Source organism: Eschscholzia californica, unplaced genomic scaffold (genome assembly GCF_041429995.1).
Source record: "Eschscholzia californica isolate CP2 unplaced genomic scaffold, dmEscCali1.0.p SCAF_2, whole genome shotgun sequence".
NCBI classification, from domain to species: Eukaryota; Viridiplantae; Streptophyta; class Magnoliopsida; order Ranunculales; family Papaveraceae; genus Eschscholzia; species Eschscholzia californica.
The window spans coordinates 4,694,119-4,712,225 of record NW_028238309.1 but is presented as its reverse complement, the minus strand read 5'-3'; the positions used below and the strand labels follow the sequence as shown (position 1 = coordinate 4,712,225).

The 18,107-nt window shown below is 35.2% G+C and overlaps 2 protein-coding genes and 1 long non-coding RNA gene across 4 annotated transcripts; 2 read left to right on the top strand and 1 right to left on the bottom strand.

The window, feature by feature from the left end:
• Positions 1 to 335: 335 nt before the first annotated feature.
• On the top strand, positions 336 to 1,388 carry LOC147555475 (uncharacterized). The gene is made up of 2 exons (XR_015234880.1): positions 336 to 443; positions 669 to 1,388. It is a non-coding gene; the product is annotated as an uncharacterized LOC147555475 (long non-coding RNA).
• A 691-nt stretch (positions 1,389 to 2,079) lies between these two features.
• On the bottom strand, positions 2,080 to 4,714 carry LOC147555474 (uncharacterized). 2 transcript variants are annotated; one of them, XM_086663080.1, is made up of 4 exons: positions 4,008 to 4,714; positions 3,025 to 3,285; positions 2,473 to 2,940; positions 2,080 to 2,399 (listed from the first exon to the last, which is right to left on the bottom strand). In XM_086663080.1, the coding sequence occupies exons 2-4, from the start codon at positions 3,283 to 3,285 to the stop codon at positions 2,286 to 2,288; spliced, it is 843 nt and encodes a 280-aa protein (XP_086519206.1). In that variant the 5' UTR covers positions 4,008 to 4,714; the 3' UTR covers positions 2,080 to 2,285. The 2 variants fall into 2 exon arrangements, with proteins under 2 accessions (XP_086519206.1, XP_086519207.1); XM_086663081.1 differs by having other exon boundaries at positions 3,025 to 3,763; positions 3,973 to 4,558.
• A 4,904-nt stretch (positions 4,715 to 9,618) lies between these two features.
• On the top strand, positions 9,619 to 17,640 carry OVA5 (Lysyl-tRNA synthetase, class II). Its single transcript, XM_086663078.1, has 14 exons — positions 9,619 to 10,073; positions 10,448 to 10,666; positions 11,180 to 11,291; positions 11,562 to 11,670; positions 11,930 to 11,987; positions 12,825 to 12,893; positions 13,498 to 13,605; positions 14,660 to 14,752; positions 14,850 to 14,954; positions 15,184 to 15,384; positions 15,747 to 15,841; positions 16,444 to 16,534; positions 16,967 to 17,143; positions 17,270 to 17,640. The coding sequence occupies exons 1-14, from the start codon at positions 9,822 to 9,824 to the stop codon at positions 17,360 to 17,362; spliced, it is 1,782 nt and encodes a 593-aa protein (XP_086519204.1). The 5' UTR covers positions 9,619 to 9,821; the 3' UTR covers positions 17,363 to 17,640.
• The last annotated feature ends 467 nt before the right edge of the window (positions 17,641 to 18,107 follow it).

Genomic DNA, 18,107 nt, shown 5'->3' with positions numbered 1-18,107 from the left:
TAGATGTTAAATTCCTAAAGAAGTGCAAATCAACTCCCAATTGGTTAGGATTTCAGGATCACTTTTTGGTTATTAGAAAATTTAGCCATGGCAATTTAAATGGTGCGATTGCACAAACCTTTGAGTTTATAACAATGATTTAGCTCGAAAACTCCACTTTTACGTGATTGATAATGTACCAGAGAAGTGGTTAGGTATAAAGATTGAGTAATTTTAATATCGTTTGGAACTTCAAATACTAAAAGTTCCTTGAACTTGATATCCATTTGTCGCATCAAGAACCTTTTTGGTGGGCAAGGAGAGGAAATCGCTTACATTTTATTTTGATCAACCAGGGAGCAGCTGGTGGAGCAGAGGCTAGACCCTTTATTACATATCATAATTCCCTAGGAAGGGATCTTTACTTGAGAATTGCAACCGAGCTCCACTTGAAGAGAATGATGGTGAGGATTCACATATTTTTCCTTGTATTCTTTAGCATGGAATTTTTACCAATCTGATATTTCTTCTGCAGTTACTTTTTGAACTTCTATTTAGTAAGAAACAAAGATTCTCGTGTATGTTTTCGTTTCTGTTGCTAACTAATTTGTGTTGGATTTTTAACCAATTCAAGTTTAATTGTGTTTGGTAACTGAGCGTGTAATGAATAAAATACCACCTGCTTGTAGGTTGGAGGGTTTGAAAAAGTGTATGAAATCGGTCGAATTTTCAGAAATGAAGGCATTTTAACTCGTCATAATCCTGAATTTACCACAATTGAGGTATTTCCCTGTTTCTTTTACATCTTAACTATGACAGCTATAAGTTTCTCCTATTTCACATGATACAAAACTTTTGATAACAGTCATTAACTTTTAGATGTATGAAGCATTTTCGGACTATCAGAGCATGATGAACATGGCAGAGGAAATTATTGTCCGATGTGATCTTGTCGTTCAAGGGAAGCTTATCGTTCATTAAGTTGTTATTTTTGTGTTGAAAACCTCATAAATGTGCCGACTCCTGAAGAACTTTGTCCGCAGATTATGATTTTAGATTTCAAAATTTTGTTGTCGAAGTTCTTTTCACGTACCCCTTCAAATGTTCTGGTTTCTGAGAAGTGTTGAAATTGTTTGACAAAAGCTCCAATGCTCCATATGGAAGCTAATGGAAACTCATATTTACTTGAAGGGTGTCGAAATTTGTCTAGAAAACCCTTGGAGAAGGGAAAGCATGTACAATCTTGTCAAAGAATCAACTGGAATCGACTTCAAATCAGTGAGTTTGGGACTGTTTTTTTTGTACTTGGGAACTCATCAAGGTTATATCTGCTAAATCTCCTCTTTTATTGATACACAGTTTTGTCATTGTATATTTTGACAACTTCTAGTCAATAGAAATTCTAACAATTGTTTCTAACCAAAAAAGTCATTCCCATATTTATTTGTGGTGGTGAACCATCCAATGCATTCTCATAGTTGACCGACCCTATGGATCAAGTAAGCACGTAATAACCTTACGTATTTGTTGGTCTTTGCATTCAGATACTTGTAAAAAGAATAAACTGGGAATGAAGTTAGTACACCAGAAGTGGGCTTTTCCCGTCCATTATTTTTGGTTCTTTGTTACAGACGTGAACATGGAAGATGGGTTTCGAGCGATCTATGATAAACTTGTTGTGTACATTAGACAAGAAAGTTCCACTAGGTTCAAATTTCTCTTATTGTGTACATTACACAAGAAAAGTTCCACAAATGTCCATATTCATTAGCTACTTCAGATTTTTTTCACCTCGTTCAAATCTCTCTTAACCTGTTTGAGTACCAAGACAATAACTGTTGATACAGGAGAGTTTTGTGGGTTGTTGATCGTTATATACGAAATGACAAGACGAAGATTTTCCAACGGCGGGATTGGTGATTGACATGCTAGTTATGCTTCATACAAATTCAGCCAGTATTCGTGATGTTACGCAGGGAATTGTACCCATAGCTAGATGATGCTCCCTATTGCACCCATGGCTAGATGACACAATAACGCATATCATATCCCCTACAAGTCATAATTTTGAACATACGAAGCATTAAAGCAATTGAATCATACGGAAGCATATAAAATTGTTTAACCTCAGTCATTGAGGATTCAAATTCTTGTTCAAAATACAACTAAAATTCAAGTTTTTAAATGCCCCATAGAGGAAGCATATGAAATTGTTTAACCTCAGTCATTGAGGCTTCGAATTCTAGTAATATACCTAAAGTTCAAGTATTTAATTGCCCCCTAGTGCTGGTAAAGAAATACATTTTTCATTTCGAAGATCCCGCTCCCGAAGATCCCGCTCCCGAAGATCCCGCTCCTTCAGACAATCCCAAGGCTTTTAGTACATTAGGAGCCCTCTTCCTCGTCAGCTTCCTCATATCCTTTAAAACAAGAAATTGATTTAAGTACCTATAAGGTTAACATAAAATATATTAAAAGTATTAAAGTTTATACCTTCTTGATATTTTCAATATCATCTTGGAATAATTTACTCTTTTTGTTGTTTTTCGAAATGCTATGGATTTCGATGGGACCTCCAGTTGGTGGGGATGCAAAACCTTTAGGATTTGGTAAAGCGTTGGCAATTACCATTATCTCCTTAATTAACTCTTTAGTATCCTCTATACTTGTATACTTGGTATATTTCTCAGATATAAAGTGATTCTTTGCTTCATTGAATCCAGATCCAGCAAAATACATAATATTTTTGATACGGGAGAAACTTCGCCCTTTGGTGGGTGAGTTCGTAACGGTATACATCTTTATCTCACCATCTTCAAATCCCCCCAATACCATCCACGCCACTCCAAACTTTTCCTTAGTTTTACTATTATATTTATCATCAGCCAACTTGTTATACATAAACATAGCTGTCTCCTCGATAGTCAGTTGTGGGCCGCCAACTTCTACACGATTTTGATTCTATAAAAACAAATCAAATAGAACAGAACGTGCATAAACATCTTTAAGTAAAAACATGATCAGTAGGAAAGTTACAAAATTTACCTCCCGCCTAGTATCATACATAAGATCCCGACAGGCAAATGCTTTGCCAGAACCTAAACATATAAGTGGAGCCTGTGGTGAGAATGTTAGATCCACAATTTTTTCTGTAGAGAAAGTTGTCCCACTTGGTCGGGTTGCAAGGCCATCCGCGGCAACAATTAGTTCATCTTCTGTAAATGCACCCGGACCCCTCTTTCTATGTTTCAGCATTACCAGTGTTGTCGCGTCGGATACAAAATCATGACAAATGACATCTTCCATCTGTAACCAATCAATTATTAAACAAAAATAGCAACCAAACTGGGCACAAGCACAAACTGGGCACACATGCATCAAGTAACCAAGTAAACATCAAGCACAAACTGGGCGCAGATGCATCAAGTAACCAAGTAATAACCTACTGACTCAGAGAAATTATCATTGGTAGTAATGACTCTAATCCCTGCCACACCTAGCATTGGTCAAATGATATCAGAAATTATCATTCAATCTGATATCAGTGACTGTTTAATTGATGTCAAGAAGTGTACAAAATTGCACCGTTAATTTCAGAGAAATAATCCTAGTACAGTGTAATTTATAGTTATGGCACCGTTACTTTCAGAGAAAAAAAGAAATGGAGATAAAGATGTGATCATTTTTAAGAGTGTCAAATACTTGTTGTCCAAGAGAAAACAAAAACCCTAGATCTAACATGAACAAAAATCTAAAGCAATATTATTTGGGTTTATAAGTTCTACTACCATGAACAAAAAGTAAATAAGGAACAAGCTGTACAATGTAATTTATAGTTATGACACTGTTACTTCCAGAGAAAAACAGAAATGGAGATAAAGATGTGATCATTTTTAAGAGTGTCAAATACTTGTTGTCCGAGAGAAAATAAAAACCCTAGATGTAACATGAACAAAAATCTAAAGCAATATTATTTGGGTTTAGAAGTTCTACTACCATGAACAAAAAGTAAAGAAGGAACAAGATACCTTAGTTTTGCAGAAGAAGAGGAAGTTGAAGTGAGAGAAATGAAGAGAAAGAAATGAAGAAACATATCTGATATCATCTCTCTCCCCCTCTGGTCTCGAACGTTGTGTTGCTGGTTTCGGCTAAAAAACAAGTACTGAATACAGGATGAAGAAGAGGAAAGAAATTTAAATCCCATTTCTACTTCTGTAGTCTGCCTCTCTTTCCCTCTCTTTCTCTTTCTTTCTTAAAGTAGACGGTTGGTGGTGACATAAGAGAATAAGTGAGAGGGTTTTTATAAGGTGAGGAGGGGTAGTCAAATAAAATGTCTGATATTCTACAATGTCGATACATTTAAACAAATTAAGTCCGTTGAAAACATTAAACCAGATCTAGGAGAAATAAAAACATTTTAAAAAAATAAAACAGACCTAACTAAGTATGAGAGAGAGGATGATCCCTCAAACACATCTCTCCACAGATCTACAAGAAGGCATCCGGCGAGATATGAAGAGAGAGAAATAGAGACAGAGATCTGATATCATCTCTCTCTCTCTCTCTCGATTTCTCTCCCTCTGATCTCGAAAAAGGAAGAGGTGTTGCTGATTTTGGCTAAACAAGTACTGAATCCATGATGATGAACAGAAAAAAAGATGAAATCCCATTTCTACTTCTGGAGACTGCCTCTCTTTTCTCTCTCTCTTTCTTAAAGTAGACGGATGGTGGTGACATAATAGAAAAGAGAAAGAGTGAGAGGGTTTTTATAACGTGGGGGGAAGTCAGACCCTAAATCCAACGGATAACATATAGTGTTCTCATCGTCCACCAACCCAAAAGAGATAAGGCCCATTTATTCAATCCTTATCTCACCGTTACACCCATCCCTCGTCTACTTGTAATTAATTTTCAGTTCATATTATTCCTGTGTATATTTCTCAATAACAAAAAGACAAGGGATTTTTGAGCTAGGGGTCCAAAAAGTGGGGGGTAAACCCAAAAAAAATCCACTCTTGCCCAAAAATTAGTTGCAGGTCCAAATGTCAGATTTTTTTTTTTTATCCCCCTCTTGCCCTTGGACAGGACATGCTGACGTTTTCTTGAAAAAAAAAAATGTCTGGTAAATAAAATAATTTACCAGTATACGAAAAATTCAAAGTTTCAAAATTTTTTGAAAATTTGAAAACGAAATTTCAAATTCCCGCCCAGCAAACCATCTCTTCCCGGTAAATAAAATAATTTCCCTTACACAAAAAATTCCAATTTTCAAATTTTTTTGAAATTTTCAAACGAAATCTTTTTTTCGAAATTTTCAAATTTTTAAACGAAATTTCAAATTCCCGGCCAAAATTTCAAATTCCCGGGCAAATTTTGAAATTTTTTTGAAAATTTTAAATTCCCGCCCAGCAAAAGTGTCTAGTACAGAAAAAAATTTCCAGTAAATAAAATAATTTCCCGGTCTCAAATTTTTTTTTTCGAACTTTTGAAATTTTCAAACGAAATTTCAAATTCCCGCCCAAATTTTTTTTACGAAATTTCAAATTCCCGCCCAAAATTTCAAAATTTTTTGAAAATTTTAAATTTCCGGGCAAATTTTGAAATTTTTTTGAAAATTTTAAATTCCCGCCCAGCAAAAGTGTCTAGTACAGAAAAAAATTTCCAGTAAATAAAATAATTTCCAGGTCACAAATTTTTTTTTCGAAGTTTTGAAATTTTCAAACGAAATTTCAAATTCCCGCCCAAATTTTCAAATGTTTTTACGAAATTTCAAATTCCCGCCCAGCAAAAATGTCTAGTACAGAAAAAAATTTCCAGTAAATAAAATAATTTCCCGAAAATTTCCAGTAAATAAAATAATTTCCCGCCCAAATTTTGTAATTTCCAGTAAATAAAATAATCTCCCGAAAATTTCAAATTTCCAGTAAATAAAATAATTTTCAGAAAAAAAAATCGTTTCCCGAGAATTTTCGATGGCAATTTTGTAATTTTCGATGGCATGAACGGTAAATACTTTATTTTCTAAGGGCCCTTTACGTAATTTTGACCCCCAAACTGACACATTGGACCTCCCTTTCATTTTTAGGCAACTTTGGGTGAAATTTTCATTTTGGCCCCCTTTTTGGACCAATGGCTCAATCCCTCAAAGACAAGCTTCTCGAAAAAAAAAAAGAAAAATATTTCTCAAAATAAAAACAATGAAGAAATCAGAGATCAAACTTTGTTTTTAGTGAGAGTTTTCTACATTTTTTTTTGTTTAAGAGAAAATTTTCTTATTCATTTTTATTTTTGATTTGTTCGAGTCTTTAATAGATAGGTGCTTCGATTCTATTTTTTTCACTCCTTAGCAAGATAGATGAAATTTGAGGTTTGATGTTTATAGAATCACCTAAATTACCCGAGCAAATTGTATTATTGAAATTTGGGCCTTGAATTGAGTACTTCCAGTTATTGAATTGTTAAAACCTAATTGGGTTCTTCACAATTTTCGTCTCTGGACTCTCTAGGTTCTTTTGTTAAACCAATTTTAATGGAGCTTTACCATTTAAACAGTTTCTAATAACTGTGATGTGTTCAACTTTTAGTAAATCACCAATCTTATCACTGGATCAGGTGTATCCCCCTTAATTTGACTTTTAGGGTTTACATATAATGTTTAATCTTGTTTTCAGATCTTTCTTTCTATATGTTCAAGACTTCTATTAAAAAAAAATATATTTTACAGATGGGAAGTTACCGTATGTTTTTTTTGGTAAAGGTCCGGAACTTTTGGTCTCCCGCAACTCATTTGGGGTTTTTCTTGCTCCATTTCCAATATTTATCTCCAAATCACTTGAATCAGGTGTGCCCCTCTGAATCTCACTTTTATGAATATAGTTAATGTTTAATCTCATTTACGGATCTTCGTCTCTGTAATTTGAGGATTTATAGTTGAAAAGTTTATTCTTAACCAGGTAATCATCCCTTTATCCCTCTCCACCATATGCTACGTTATTGAATTTTCTCATTTTTCTTTTAAAATTTGCTTCATCTTATACGATACAAATTGATTATTCTCTTTACATTTTTCATTAGGGTTTCCACCGCAGTTCTTAATAGAGTCGTGCTTGTATTTTGCATAGTTTCTCATATCTATATATTCATTGCCCTGCCTATTTTATATTTTCGTTCATCACGGATTTACAGGTATGTAATTCTAACAAGGGAATATGCAGAGAAAGGTTAGTTGTTCCAAGAACAAAACCCTATATTTCCTTCGTAACCAATCGAACTAATGAAATTGTTATATCTTGGAACAGTAAAACTTCCAATACAGATTCAAGTGCACATGAACCTGGAACTTTTAATACAGCTACTGTTGATATATAATCTGATTACTTTTGTGCTACAGTAATCACTTTCAAACAACCAGGTACATATTCATAATTAGAATAAAAAATTTTAAACTTTTCAATCACTTTTGGCCATTATTTTGTTGCAGAACCAGTAAGATAAATTGATGTTCTTCCAAGTTTTCGGATTTAAGGTTCACAAGATACTCTGTTTTTAATGGTTCATTATGTTCGTTTTTTTAGCTGAATCTTTGTGATTCTTGTTATTAGGTAATGATTCGAGCACTTTTAGTATCTAATTCATGTTATGGTTATTCACTCAATAATCTCTGCTTGTATTTGCTTAATTATTTTTTTTTTCTTCTATTTCAGAGGAAGGGGCGTCCTTAGGTTTTAATTTGACGCGGGTTTTCAAACCAATTTGACAAGCGGACGGGTACCAGGTACTAACGGATGTACGGGGTAGCGGTTGGTTTTCGGGCTTTCGGGAAGCGGGTAGCGTTCGGGCGGGTATAACAGGTCGGGACTCGGGTAGGAGGCCTTACTCGTGTCCCGCCCACGACCGACCGATTTTTCGGGTCGGGTACACCCGATTCGGGTGTTACTCGGGCGTCAGGTCATCTCGGACCGATCGGTTAGGGCGGGGTTTCGGATTTTCGGACCGTTTTCCCCGCCCCATGTGTATGCATCGGACTCGAACAAGTCAGTAGATTTTCTTTTTATGGTTTAATAAAGTATTTGATTGGACTTGGGTGTTTTTTTTAGTAAATCTATACTTTCCGATTCCTTCTTGTGCACCCAATGAGTCCATTTTGTCCAATGTTCAATCATCTTGTTTCAAATTTACACAAAAGAAACAAGTTGAAATTGTTTCACTCATTGTTAGTTAGCTTTCGCATTATCATTGATTTAACTGTATTATGATTCATTAATCATCTTTTTACGAATCTCTTAGCAAATAAAGAGGAGACAAGGTTAATATGTTATACTACATTGGATGTCAAGAATGTTAGCTCGGATTCATTAATACATTATTACAATGCTTATTTTCTATTAAGTGGTAACATAAAGTTTAGCTTAAGTAGTTCAACAAAAAAAAAAGTTTTGCTTGAGTATATATCAAATGACGGAGATGTAAATTACAGCCAAGAGTTGTACATGGGGGTATATGATCGGGTATTTTGTGCACGGACAGGACTGTTGGCGCATTTTTTCAATATTTTTTATAAGTTGTAACACCAACTCTCTCACCCGCTCTCCAGGCTTTTCCCAATTTCAAATCTCTATATAAACTTTATTTCTTAACAACTTTCTATAGGGAAATACTAAATGTACAAAGAACCTTTGACAAGATTCTTGACAAAATGCTTAGTGAACGGTCCCGATCAAAGTCAAACTTTGAAAAACTTTGATTAACCTTTGTCTTTTAGTGAAAATTAGTCATTAAGTCAAGAATTTTGTCAAGGACTTTGTACATGTAGCACTCCCGTTTTCTATATTCATCTATCTTTTCAAACTCTAATTTTTGTAAAATCCTATATAAATTATGGGACTTTTATTTGGTTAGGACAATATGGGGAAACACGATTGGTTAAGGTTTTTATCAATGACTTATTATAACGTTTTATATGTAATTATTTTAAATTTTCGCTTATTACTTCGCTTCTATTTTTTTACCTTAAATTTGTATAAAAGGGCTTGATTGAAATTTTGCTCTGGGCTCCAAAATTGTCAGCCACGACCCTGTATCCGGACTAGGGCGAGATCTCGGATCTATAATACCCATCTTGTGAAGCCTAATGTTTTAACAGTTGTTAAAATTGTCATGTCTTATGATATCTAAAGCCAAACTTAATATGTATAAGGTTTTGCTCGTGTCAAAGGCCCAAAGTGGCCCACCCAAGAGGTCTCGTAATTTACTGAGTACGAGCGTACACTTATAGCTCAAGCTCTTCACCGAGTAATGTGGAACTATTACAATCGCCCACCTGTAGCGACGAGCAGTCCTCAACTCTAATATCATGTGTGACACCAAGTCATAGTAGTTATCGTTATTGTTCCCACTTTAGAGACCAAGACTCAAGCCTAACGTGTTGATTTTTTTTTTACGAAAACTCCATGAACCTACTCAAAATGTCCCGCCACTCAAAAAACATATACGTACACTTTAGTTCAGACTCAAGATTTTGAGCATTGTGAGACCATTACAATGTCGAGCATGTGTTACCATCATCAAATTCGATAATCCAGAAACCTCTGCGGGCTTTGAACGTGTTAGATATCGGCCTTTCCTACTTTTTATTCCCCTAGGTCAACTATTATAATTTTTTCACAACTTGGTAGGACATGTATAGGAGGCCGACTATTCAAAGAGATGGAGTGATAATCCCACAACCCGGTGTAATGGAAGTGTAATAATAATAATGCCTTTTGGACGAAAACCCACTTATCTCTCCTTCGTCCTCAAATCTGTAGTCTCTTCTTTATCCTCAGAAACAAAAAGTATCAGAAATGGAAGCCTTAAGGGCGTGGAGATTATCTTCATACCCATTCAAACACTTCATCCAATTCACCTCCACAACCACCAAAATCACAACTACTAGGTCCACTCATTTCCGCCGCCGGTGCTGCTCTACCACCTCTTCTCCTTCCACCACTCTCGCCATCGCATCAACCACCAAGATTTCCGGCCGGAATAGTAACAGAAGGTCGTCTCCTTCCACCTCTGATAGAGATTCAATTCGTGCTATTCGTCTCAAAAAGGTACTCAAATATAGTAAAACACAATTGACTAAATTTGTTTTATTTAATTCATTGTTAACTACAAATTGAGAATATTTTTGAAACCATGACAACAATGCCCATAAAGTGTTTGATCCAGTTCCTGACCCAACCACTTAGTTTAGTGTCACCTTTATGTAAAACCTAATCCAGAAATTAAGATTTAAAAAAGAAAACCCAAAATCCATGATTCCAAATCATACAAACAACCATATCATACGAAGCAACCATAGAGTTTTAAGGAACTCAAATGGGGTTTTCGAATTTAAATAACACTTCACTAAATTTGAGCAGACTATAGAGTTTTAAGGAACTTGAATTTAGATAACACTTTCTTCTTATGGCTATCTTTCTAGGTAGAAGAACTAAGGGGTAAAGGTCATGAGCCCTATGCATATAAGTGGGATAGGACCCATACCGCCAATCAGCTCCAAGAAATATATAAGGATCTGGGAAATGGTGAAGAGTCTACTGAAGATGCCAATTTGGTGTCAATAGCTGGAAGAATTGTTGCACGAAGAGCATTCGGAAAGCTTGCTTTTTTGACACTAAGAGATGATTCTGGGACAATTCAGGTGTGTTTATTTCTCAAACTTTTCTCTTTGCTAATCTTTGATACTAATCAAACTGTACTTTTTAGCTATGTCTTGTTTCTCTTGGAAGATATTCTATTTGTGTCATGTTTATGTGTTTCTAATTCTATCTGTGTTTCTCAGCATTGCCTTTTTATTATCCTCCTTTGAGCCTCAGTTTCTGCTTCTAGCAAAAACTAAAATGATGTTTTGAAACTTCAAAGTCTTTTTGAAAGATTAAATATGACACCATAGTGCAAATTTTTACGTGACAACCATATAGAAATTTCAAATCTTTCTAGAACCTGTAAACAATGATCTAGCTCATTTTTAACCACGTATCTACTTCTAATGTCCAGGTGCTTATTGCAATTCTTATTAACATTAGAATATCGCTTTTGCAGTAGGATAATTTTATAAGGATCTTGAAGCGTTAGGGTGTCACTTATATAGCTGCAATGCTCCTTTTTTTTTTCTGTTGTGGGCTTATGCTGATTTTACAATTCCTGGTTATAGCTTTACTGTGAGAAGGAAAGGCTTCTTGAAGAGCAATTTGATCAATTAAAGACACTTGTGGATATTGGTGATATTTTAGGTGCAAATGGCTCAATTAAGAGGACCGAAAAAGGTAATATCTAACCTGTCTTTAGTTCTGTTAGCAATTTACCATATTTTTGGCATATCTAAGCTTATAAGAAAATCCTAAACTATTTATCTTTATAATTTGTTCTTTTCTTTTTGATAGTGAATATGAAAGTCAATTTTATGTCTTTCAGCTCTTGTTTGACATCTGAAATAGTGAAATTTAATACATTAAGTATCATCATTTTCCTTTGTCGTTAACATGATGGTGAATGTGGTGTTTGGATTAATTGCAAATTTATTTATTGTGTTTCAGGAGAGCTATCTGTGTGCATCAATTCCTTTGCTATTCTTACAAAATCACTTCTCCCGTTGCCGGATAAATTTCATGGTCTAACTGATGTAGATAAGCGTTATCGCCAACGGTGAGTCACAGTCCAAATACTGTTAGAACACATGGTTGTTTTTATTAGTCTTGCTTCTCCAAGCCATGCTGAGAAAATAGAGGGGAGGAAAACAAAAAGAAGTGAAGAAACAAGTACTTTAACAATGTTCTGAAACTTGATTTGTGCTTCCATGAATCTCTTTTCATCTTACCAGTACAAGATTCTATGCTAACGTTCGCTGAAGTATTGTCTCATTTTCTAAATCTAGCACATTATGACGTACTATGTTTATTCTTAGGTACGTAGATATGATCGCAAATCCTGAGGTAGCTGACATATTCCGCGCGAGAGCAAAGGTGAGAAGTAGTTAACCTTTCCTTGAAATTTAAAATTTTTCCTGGTGGATTTCGGCGAAATTAAATCAATTTTTATATACTTTTCTGCTGCTTGTGGTGGAGAATATTCATATTATATTTATTATACAGTTTTAGAGTTCATAACTTCACCAATTAGCCACGTTTCTTACTTCCTTTTCTTTTTTAATAAGTGAAGAACATTTAAATTTCCCAATCTAGCTGATAGTTTTGTTTGGTTCAACTTTAATGAACTCATACAATTAAAATGCACTGTTGGTGGAAGCCATCACCATACTATATTCGTAAGATACGTGTACATCATGGAAGAGGTGAAGAGCAAAGAAGAACTAGCTCACTGACCACTTATTTGGCTGCATCTAAGTCAATGCCTTTCACTGATAATAAAAAGAACTACAAATTAAATGTATGCGGGAAAGGTGAAACTTATATGAAATATAAAAAAATATTAGACAAGTGCTAATTGCAAAAACCTGTCACAAAATCATTAGAGTTCCACTGATCCTCATTGCTTGGTTATGCGACTAGTTGATGCAATCAGTTAGATGGATAAGCACTCCTTAGACGTATCTAGTCGTCAAATCTCTGAGTAGGACAATGGACTTCTTAGTTGTTCGTTATTTTACTGATCTAAGTAATCCTTTCTTATTTTGGTTATATGGACACTTAAAATATAGTTTTAGGTTCTTCACACTACAGATGTACTAACTACTATCAACTATCCTATAAATGTACCAATTTCCATGTGGTGCCTGCCATTACACACTTCACTGTTTTCTTCAGTTAATATTATCTGCTAATTCTAGTGCGATGACACAGATTGTTTCAGAGATACGAAAGACAGTTGAATCTTTTGGCTTTATCGAAGTGGAAACTCCAGTCCTACAGGTTACACTTTCTCTTATGCTTGATTCCTAGAATTTACTCTCTTATGTGATAGAATATCTACTGTTGTTGATTGTTCATTCCTGAAAGAGTATGGTAACGAGACCTTGTTACGATATTATAACATTAAAAGGATCTGTTATGGTTCAATTCAAGGTACCAGATCAATAGTGGTTTGATGGTTTCTGCTTGCTCTGATATTGGCTACAAAAACTAGATGTTAGCTTTCTGGGAGATATGCTCCATCTTGAATCTATTTAATATTTAGATGTTCAATTCCTAAAGAAATGCAAATCAACTCCCAATTAGTTAAGATTTCAGGATCACTTTTTGGTGATCAGAAAATTTAGCCATTGCAATTTAAATGGTGCGACTCCTCACATAAAAGCGCCTTTGAGTTTATAACAATGATTTAGCTCGAAAACTCCACTTTTACGTGATTGGTAATGTACCAGCGAAGTGGTTAGGTATAAAGATTGAGTAATTTTAATACCGTTTGAAACTTCAAATATTAAAAGTTTCTTGAACTTGATATCCATTTGTCGCATCAAGAACCTTTTTGGAGGCCAAGGAGAGGAAATTGCTTACATTTTATTTTATCAACCAGGGAGCAGCTGGTGGAGCAGAGGCGAGACCCTTTATTACATATCATAATTCCCTAGGAAGGGATCTTTACTTGAGAATTGCAACCGAGCTCCACTTGAAGAGAATGATGGTGAGAATTCACATATTTTTCCTTGTATTGTCTAGCATGGAATTCTTACCAATCTGATATGTTTTCTGCAGTTAATTTTTGAACTTCTATTTAGCAAGGAAGGAAATTTCGAAAAATTTCGGTCGACATGACCGAAATATTTCGGTTTTTCAACCAACCGAAGTAAAAACACACATACATGATTTTCGTGTAAGATTTCGTCCAAAAAAATCGAGATTTCGACCGAAATCTATGGAAATTTCAAAATAGTTCAGAGATTTTGAAAGATTAAAGAAAAACCTGGTTAATTCATCGTTTTTTTCTTGTTTTCTTCATCGTATGCTCTTGATTTCTTCTTCTTATCTTCTTGATTTCTATGATTTCATATTTTAAGGTGATTTTAGAGGTGAAGAAGAAGAAAACTGGATTAGGGTTTCAGATGGGGAAGAAGGAGAAGGGTTACGGCTGCTGAAGAAGAAAAGGATTAGGGTTTTAAATTTATAAGTCTAAAAGCCCCTCTAGAAACTGTTATTGGCACCCACTTTCTCACTGTCCCTAAGCCTTCGAGGGTGCCAGTAAGACTTTGTACGGGTGCTTTAGAAATTTTATACTAATTATTATTTAACCCCTGAAAAAATTCTGATATGAATATAACCCCTCCAATTAACAGAATGGTTAAAATTTAAGAACATTTACCCCCTAAACTAACTATTTCTGGGTTATTAGGGGTGAATAAGTGATATTAGCCCTCTAACTTCTATTTTATTGCATATTAGGCCTCCAAGATACCAACCTTTCATGCTAAACAAACTTTAATAAAGATAATAAAATTTCGACAGATTTGCAAGATTTCCACACAGAGCGAAACGTTTCCACGAAACGTTTCCACTTTTGGACCGGCCGAAATTTCCACCGAAACCGAAGTTTCATTCCTTGCTATTTAGTAAGAAACAAAGATTCTCGTGTATGTTTTCGTTTCTGTTGCTAACTAATTCGTGTTGGATTTTGAACCAATTCAAGTTTAATTATGTTTGGTAACTGAACCTGTAACGAATAAAATATCACCTGCTTGTAGGTTGGAGGGTTTGAAAAAGTGTATGAAATCGGTCGAATTTTCAGAAATGAAGGCATTTCAACTCGTCATAATCCTGAATTTACCACAATCGAGGTATATCCCTGTTTCGGTTACATCTTAACTATGCCAGCTATAAGTTTCTCCTATTTCACATGATACAAAACTTTCGATAACAGTCATTAACTTTTAGATGTATGAAGCATATTCAGACTATCAGAGCATGATGAACATGGCAGAGGAAATTATTGTCCGATGTGCTCTTGCGGTTCAAGGGAAGCTTGCTGTTCATTACCAGGTCAAATCCTTGACTAATTTCCTATCATCAAGTTGTTAATTTTGTGAAAACCTCACAAATTTGCCGACTCCTGAAGAACTCTGTCCGCAGATTATGATTTTAGATCTCAAATTTTGTTGCCAAAGTTCTTTTCATGTACCACTTCAAATGCTCTGGTTTCTTAGAAGTGCTGAAATTGTTTGACAAGAGCTCCATATAGAAGCTAATGGAAACTCATATTTACTTGCAGGGTGTCGAAATATGTCTAGAAAAACCTTGGAGAAGGGAAAGCATGCACAATCTTGTCAAAGAATCAACTGGAATCGACTTCAATGAGTTTGGCAATGATGTCGAAGCTGCTAAAGTAGCTGCCATTAAAACACTTGGATTAGAAAGCAAGGATAAGTCTTCTATTGAAGCATGTCCATCTGTTGGCAACGTTCTTAATGAGGTTAACTATACTTTGCGCTTGAATTCGATTGTAACTTTTAATACTTTCTTACCGTCATGATCTCTTCTAGGATTTTCTCTCTAGTGTTAATTTTAGTGATCAGAGATGAGTAAAAGTTATCTATGAATAGAATAAAATATATATTTTTTATACTTCGAAACTCATCAGGCTATATTTGCTAAATCTCCTCTTTTATTGATTCACAGTTTTTGTCATTGTTTCAACATTGACAACTTTTAGTTTGAGATTCAATACCTCATCTAGACGATAAATGTACTTATTTACTCACATTTTTCCATGTGCCTGAACTAGAATAGTTAGTTACGGAACTCTTCTCAGCTTTGGTTCTTGTGATGATGCAGGTCTTTGAGACTGTTGTAGAACCGACTCTTCTGCAACCCACATTTGTTTTAGACTATCCAATTGAGATCTCACCTCTAGCTAAACCACACAGAAGGTAAATAAGGTCTCCACAAAGATTTATTCTTGAAGTTAATTCTTTCATCTCAATTTTCATTAGATAAATAAAGTAATCATTTCTTATAGCAATTTCAAGAACGGATTCCTTTGATGATCAAAAGTGACCACATACAGGCATAGCTATACCGGAATGATGAAATAGAGAACCCCTTCTTTACTGCTAAAAGTAAATCGAAATAAAGATGATAAAAGTTCAAATATGTTAGATTTAGGTAGGAACCCGATCTAAAATAATTCTTATGTTTCTCTTTCGTTCCTTTTTTTTCTGGAATTACTTTATTCCTAGTTTTGTTTGATCTCCATTAAACTAATAGGCCATATAAAAGGTCGAAGGAACTTAGTCTTTTTTTTTTTTGAATTGTTCAGCGTGTGCCTCGAACCCTTGACCTCTAGGTGGAAGATTATACTTCTTACCACTCCAACCAAGGGTTGTTGGCTCGAAGGAACTTAGTCATTAACAAAATGAGCTGCATTTGCATATAAAATTTGATGAATGCCCTACTCTTTCATAGTCCACATGGGGGTGCACTACAACTAAGGTTCTTGCCTTTGGTATCTGATGATTCCTCTTCGTTTCAGGAAGCCAGGGTTGACTGAAAGATTTGAGTTATTTGTTTGTGGTCGTGAACTAGCCAATGCATTCTCGGAGTTGACCGACCCTATGGATCAAGTAAGCACATAACCTTACGGATTTATGGATCTTTGCATTCAGAATTTTAGATACTTGTATAAAACTTTTACGAGACAAATTGGGAATGAAGTTAGTACACAAAAGGTGGGCTTTCCCGTCCATTATTTAGTTCTTTGTTACCCACATGAACATGGTAGATGTGATCTATGATAAACTCTTGTGTACAGTCTTACATAAGAAAGTTCCACAAGCTTCCATATTCATTAGCAATTTTAGGTTTTTTCACCTAACTAATTGTTCAAATTTCTATTAACCTGGATGAGTACCGACCACGTTTCCTTCTTCAAACAATAATTGTTCTTGGTGATGCAGGGTCCTTTTGTGGGTTATGGTAGTTAATCATTATATGTGAAACTGAACTTCAATTCCACTAACCTGTTTCTCATGAGCGTGTTTATGTGTTAATGGCAGAGGGAACGCTTAGTAAAGCAAGTGAAACAGCATAATGAGAAGAAAGAAGCAAGTAAAGAACAGAATGATCATGTGGAAGAGAAAGAAATGAGAAATGATGATGACTTCTATGAAGTGACTCTAGACGAAGATTTTCTAACAGCCTTGGAATATGGAATGCCACCAGCTTCAGGAATGGTATGGAACTATGAATTAATTGGTATATTTTTTATATGTATCTGTTCATCCTTTCACACATACACACATATATGTATATATGTATGTTCTTCTCGGACAGACTAACAATTGAAAATAAATTGACAGGGATTGGGGATTGACAGGCTAGTGATGCTTCTGACAAATTCAGCCAGTATTCGAGATGTTATTGCATTTCCTGTTCTCAAAATTCAGCAATAGCATTCTAATTTTATGAACAAAGGATACGCAGAAGAATTGGATCCAAGTCACCATTGATGTTCTTCAATTTCTGTTGATTATTTGGAGGTGAGGATTTCATCATCTCTTGCACAGAGGGTTACTTGTTTTTGGGTTTTTCAGGGAGAGTTCCCGATATCAAACATCTCTGAACTCTATGATGCAAAATTCTTCTCCTGTATTACTTCTCTTCATTTTTTGAAACAGAATAATGTTTTACACCAGTAGTTAATTTAAATAATCTTATGTTCTTTCGGTAATATGTTTGCGGATTTACTTGAGAAACTTGAATTTCCGAGATTGGTCTGTTTTCCATGTTTGTTTTAGGTTCTTCTCTTCCCCATCCTTTAAACAAAGCCATAGATCAACCAAGGACAGACGGAACCTAACCATCTTAAAGCACAAACCTGGCTGACTAAAGAATCTCTACTTACATTGCTTGGGAAAGGGAGTAGGGTTAATGTTGAAAAAAATGCTGAAATGGTTCAGCAGTTAGATGCTCTTATGGTTGCTTGTTATTGAAACACAGACTGGGTAGAGAACTGTTATAACACTACAGAATCACTGCTGCAGTAGAATCTGTGCAGACACGACCCTTGTGAGAGCCAAGTTTGGCACAGTAATTGACGTGCAGGAGCGTGCCAGCACCCCCAAAGACTTGGCTAACCCTTGGCGTGGTTTACCTGCCAGAGCCTCTTGAGAGATGAGATTACTGCAAAACAAAGAC

Bases quoted from the DNA above. Each gene is read 5' to 3' on its own strand.
- LOC147555474 (XM_086663081.1), bottom strand. From the start codon at position 3,357: ATGCATGTGTGCCCAGTTTGTGCTTGTGCCCAGTTTGGTTGCTATTTT. The intron at 2,941-3,024 runs GTAAATTTTGTA...TTGTTTTTATAG, and splicing joins TGTATGATACTAGGCGGGAG to AATCAAAATCGTGTAGAAGT. The intron at 2,400-2,472 runs GTATAAACTTTA...CTTGTTTTAAAG, and splicing joins ATATTGAAAATATCAAGAAG to GATATGAGGAAGCTGACGAG.
- OVA5 (XM_086663078.1), top strand. From the start codon at position 9,822: ATGGAAGCCTTAAGGGCGTGGAGATTATCTTCATACCCATTCAAACAC. The intron at 13,606-14,659 runs GTGAGAATTCAC...ACCTGCTTGTAG, and splicing joins TCCACTTGAAGAGAATGATG to GTTGGAGGGTTTGAAAAAGT. The intron at 17,144-17,269 runs GTATGGAACTAT...ATAAATTGACAG, and splicing joins TGCCACCAGCTTCAGGAATG to GGATTGGGGATTGACAGGCT.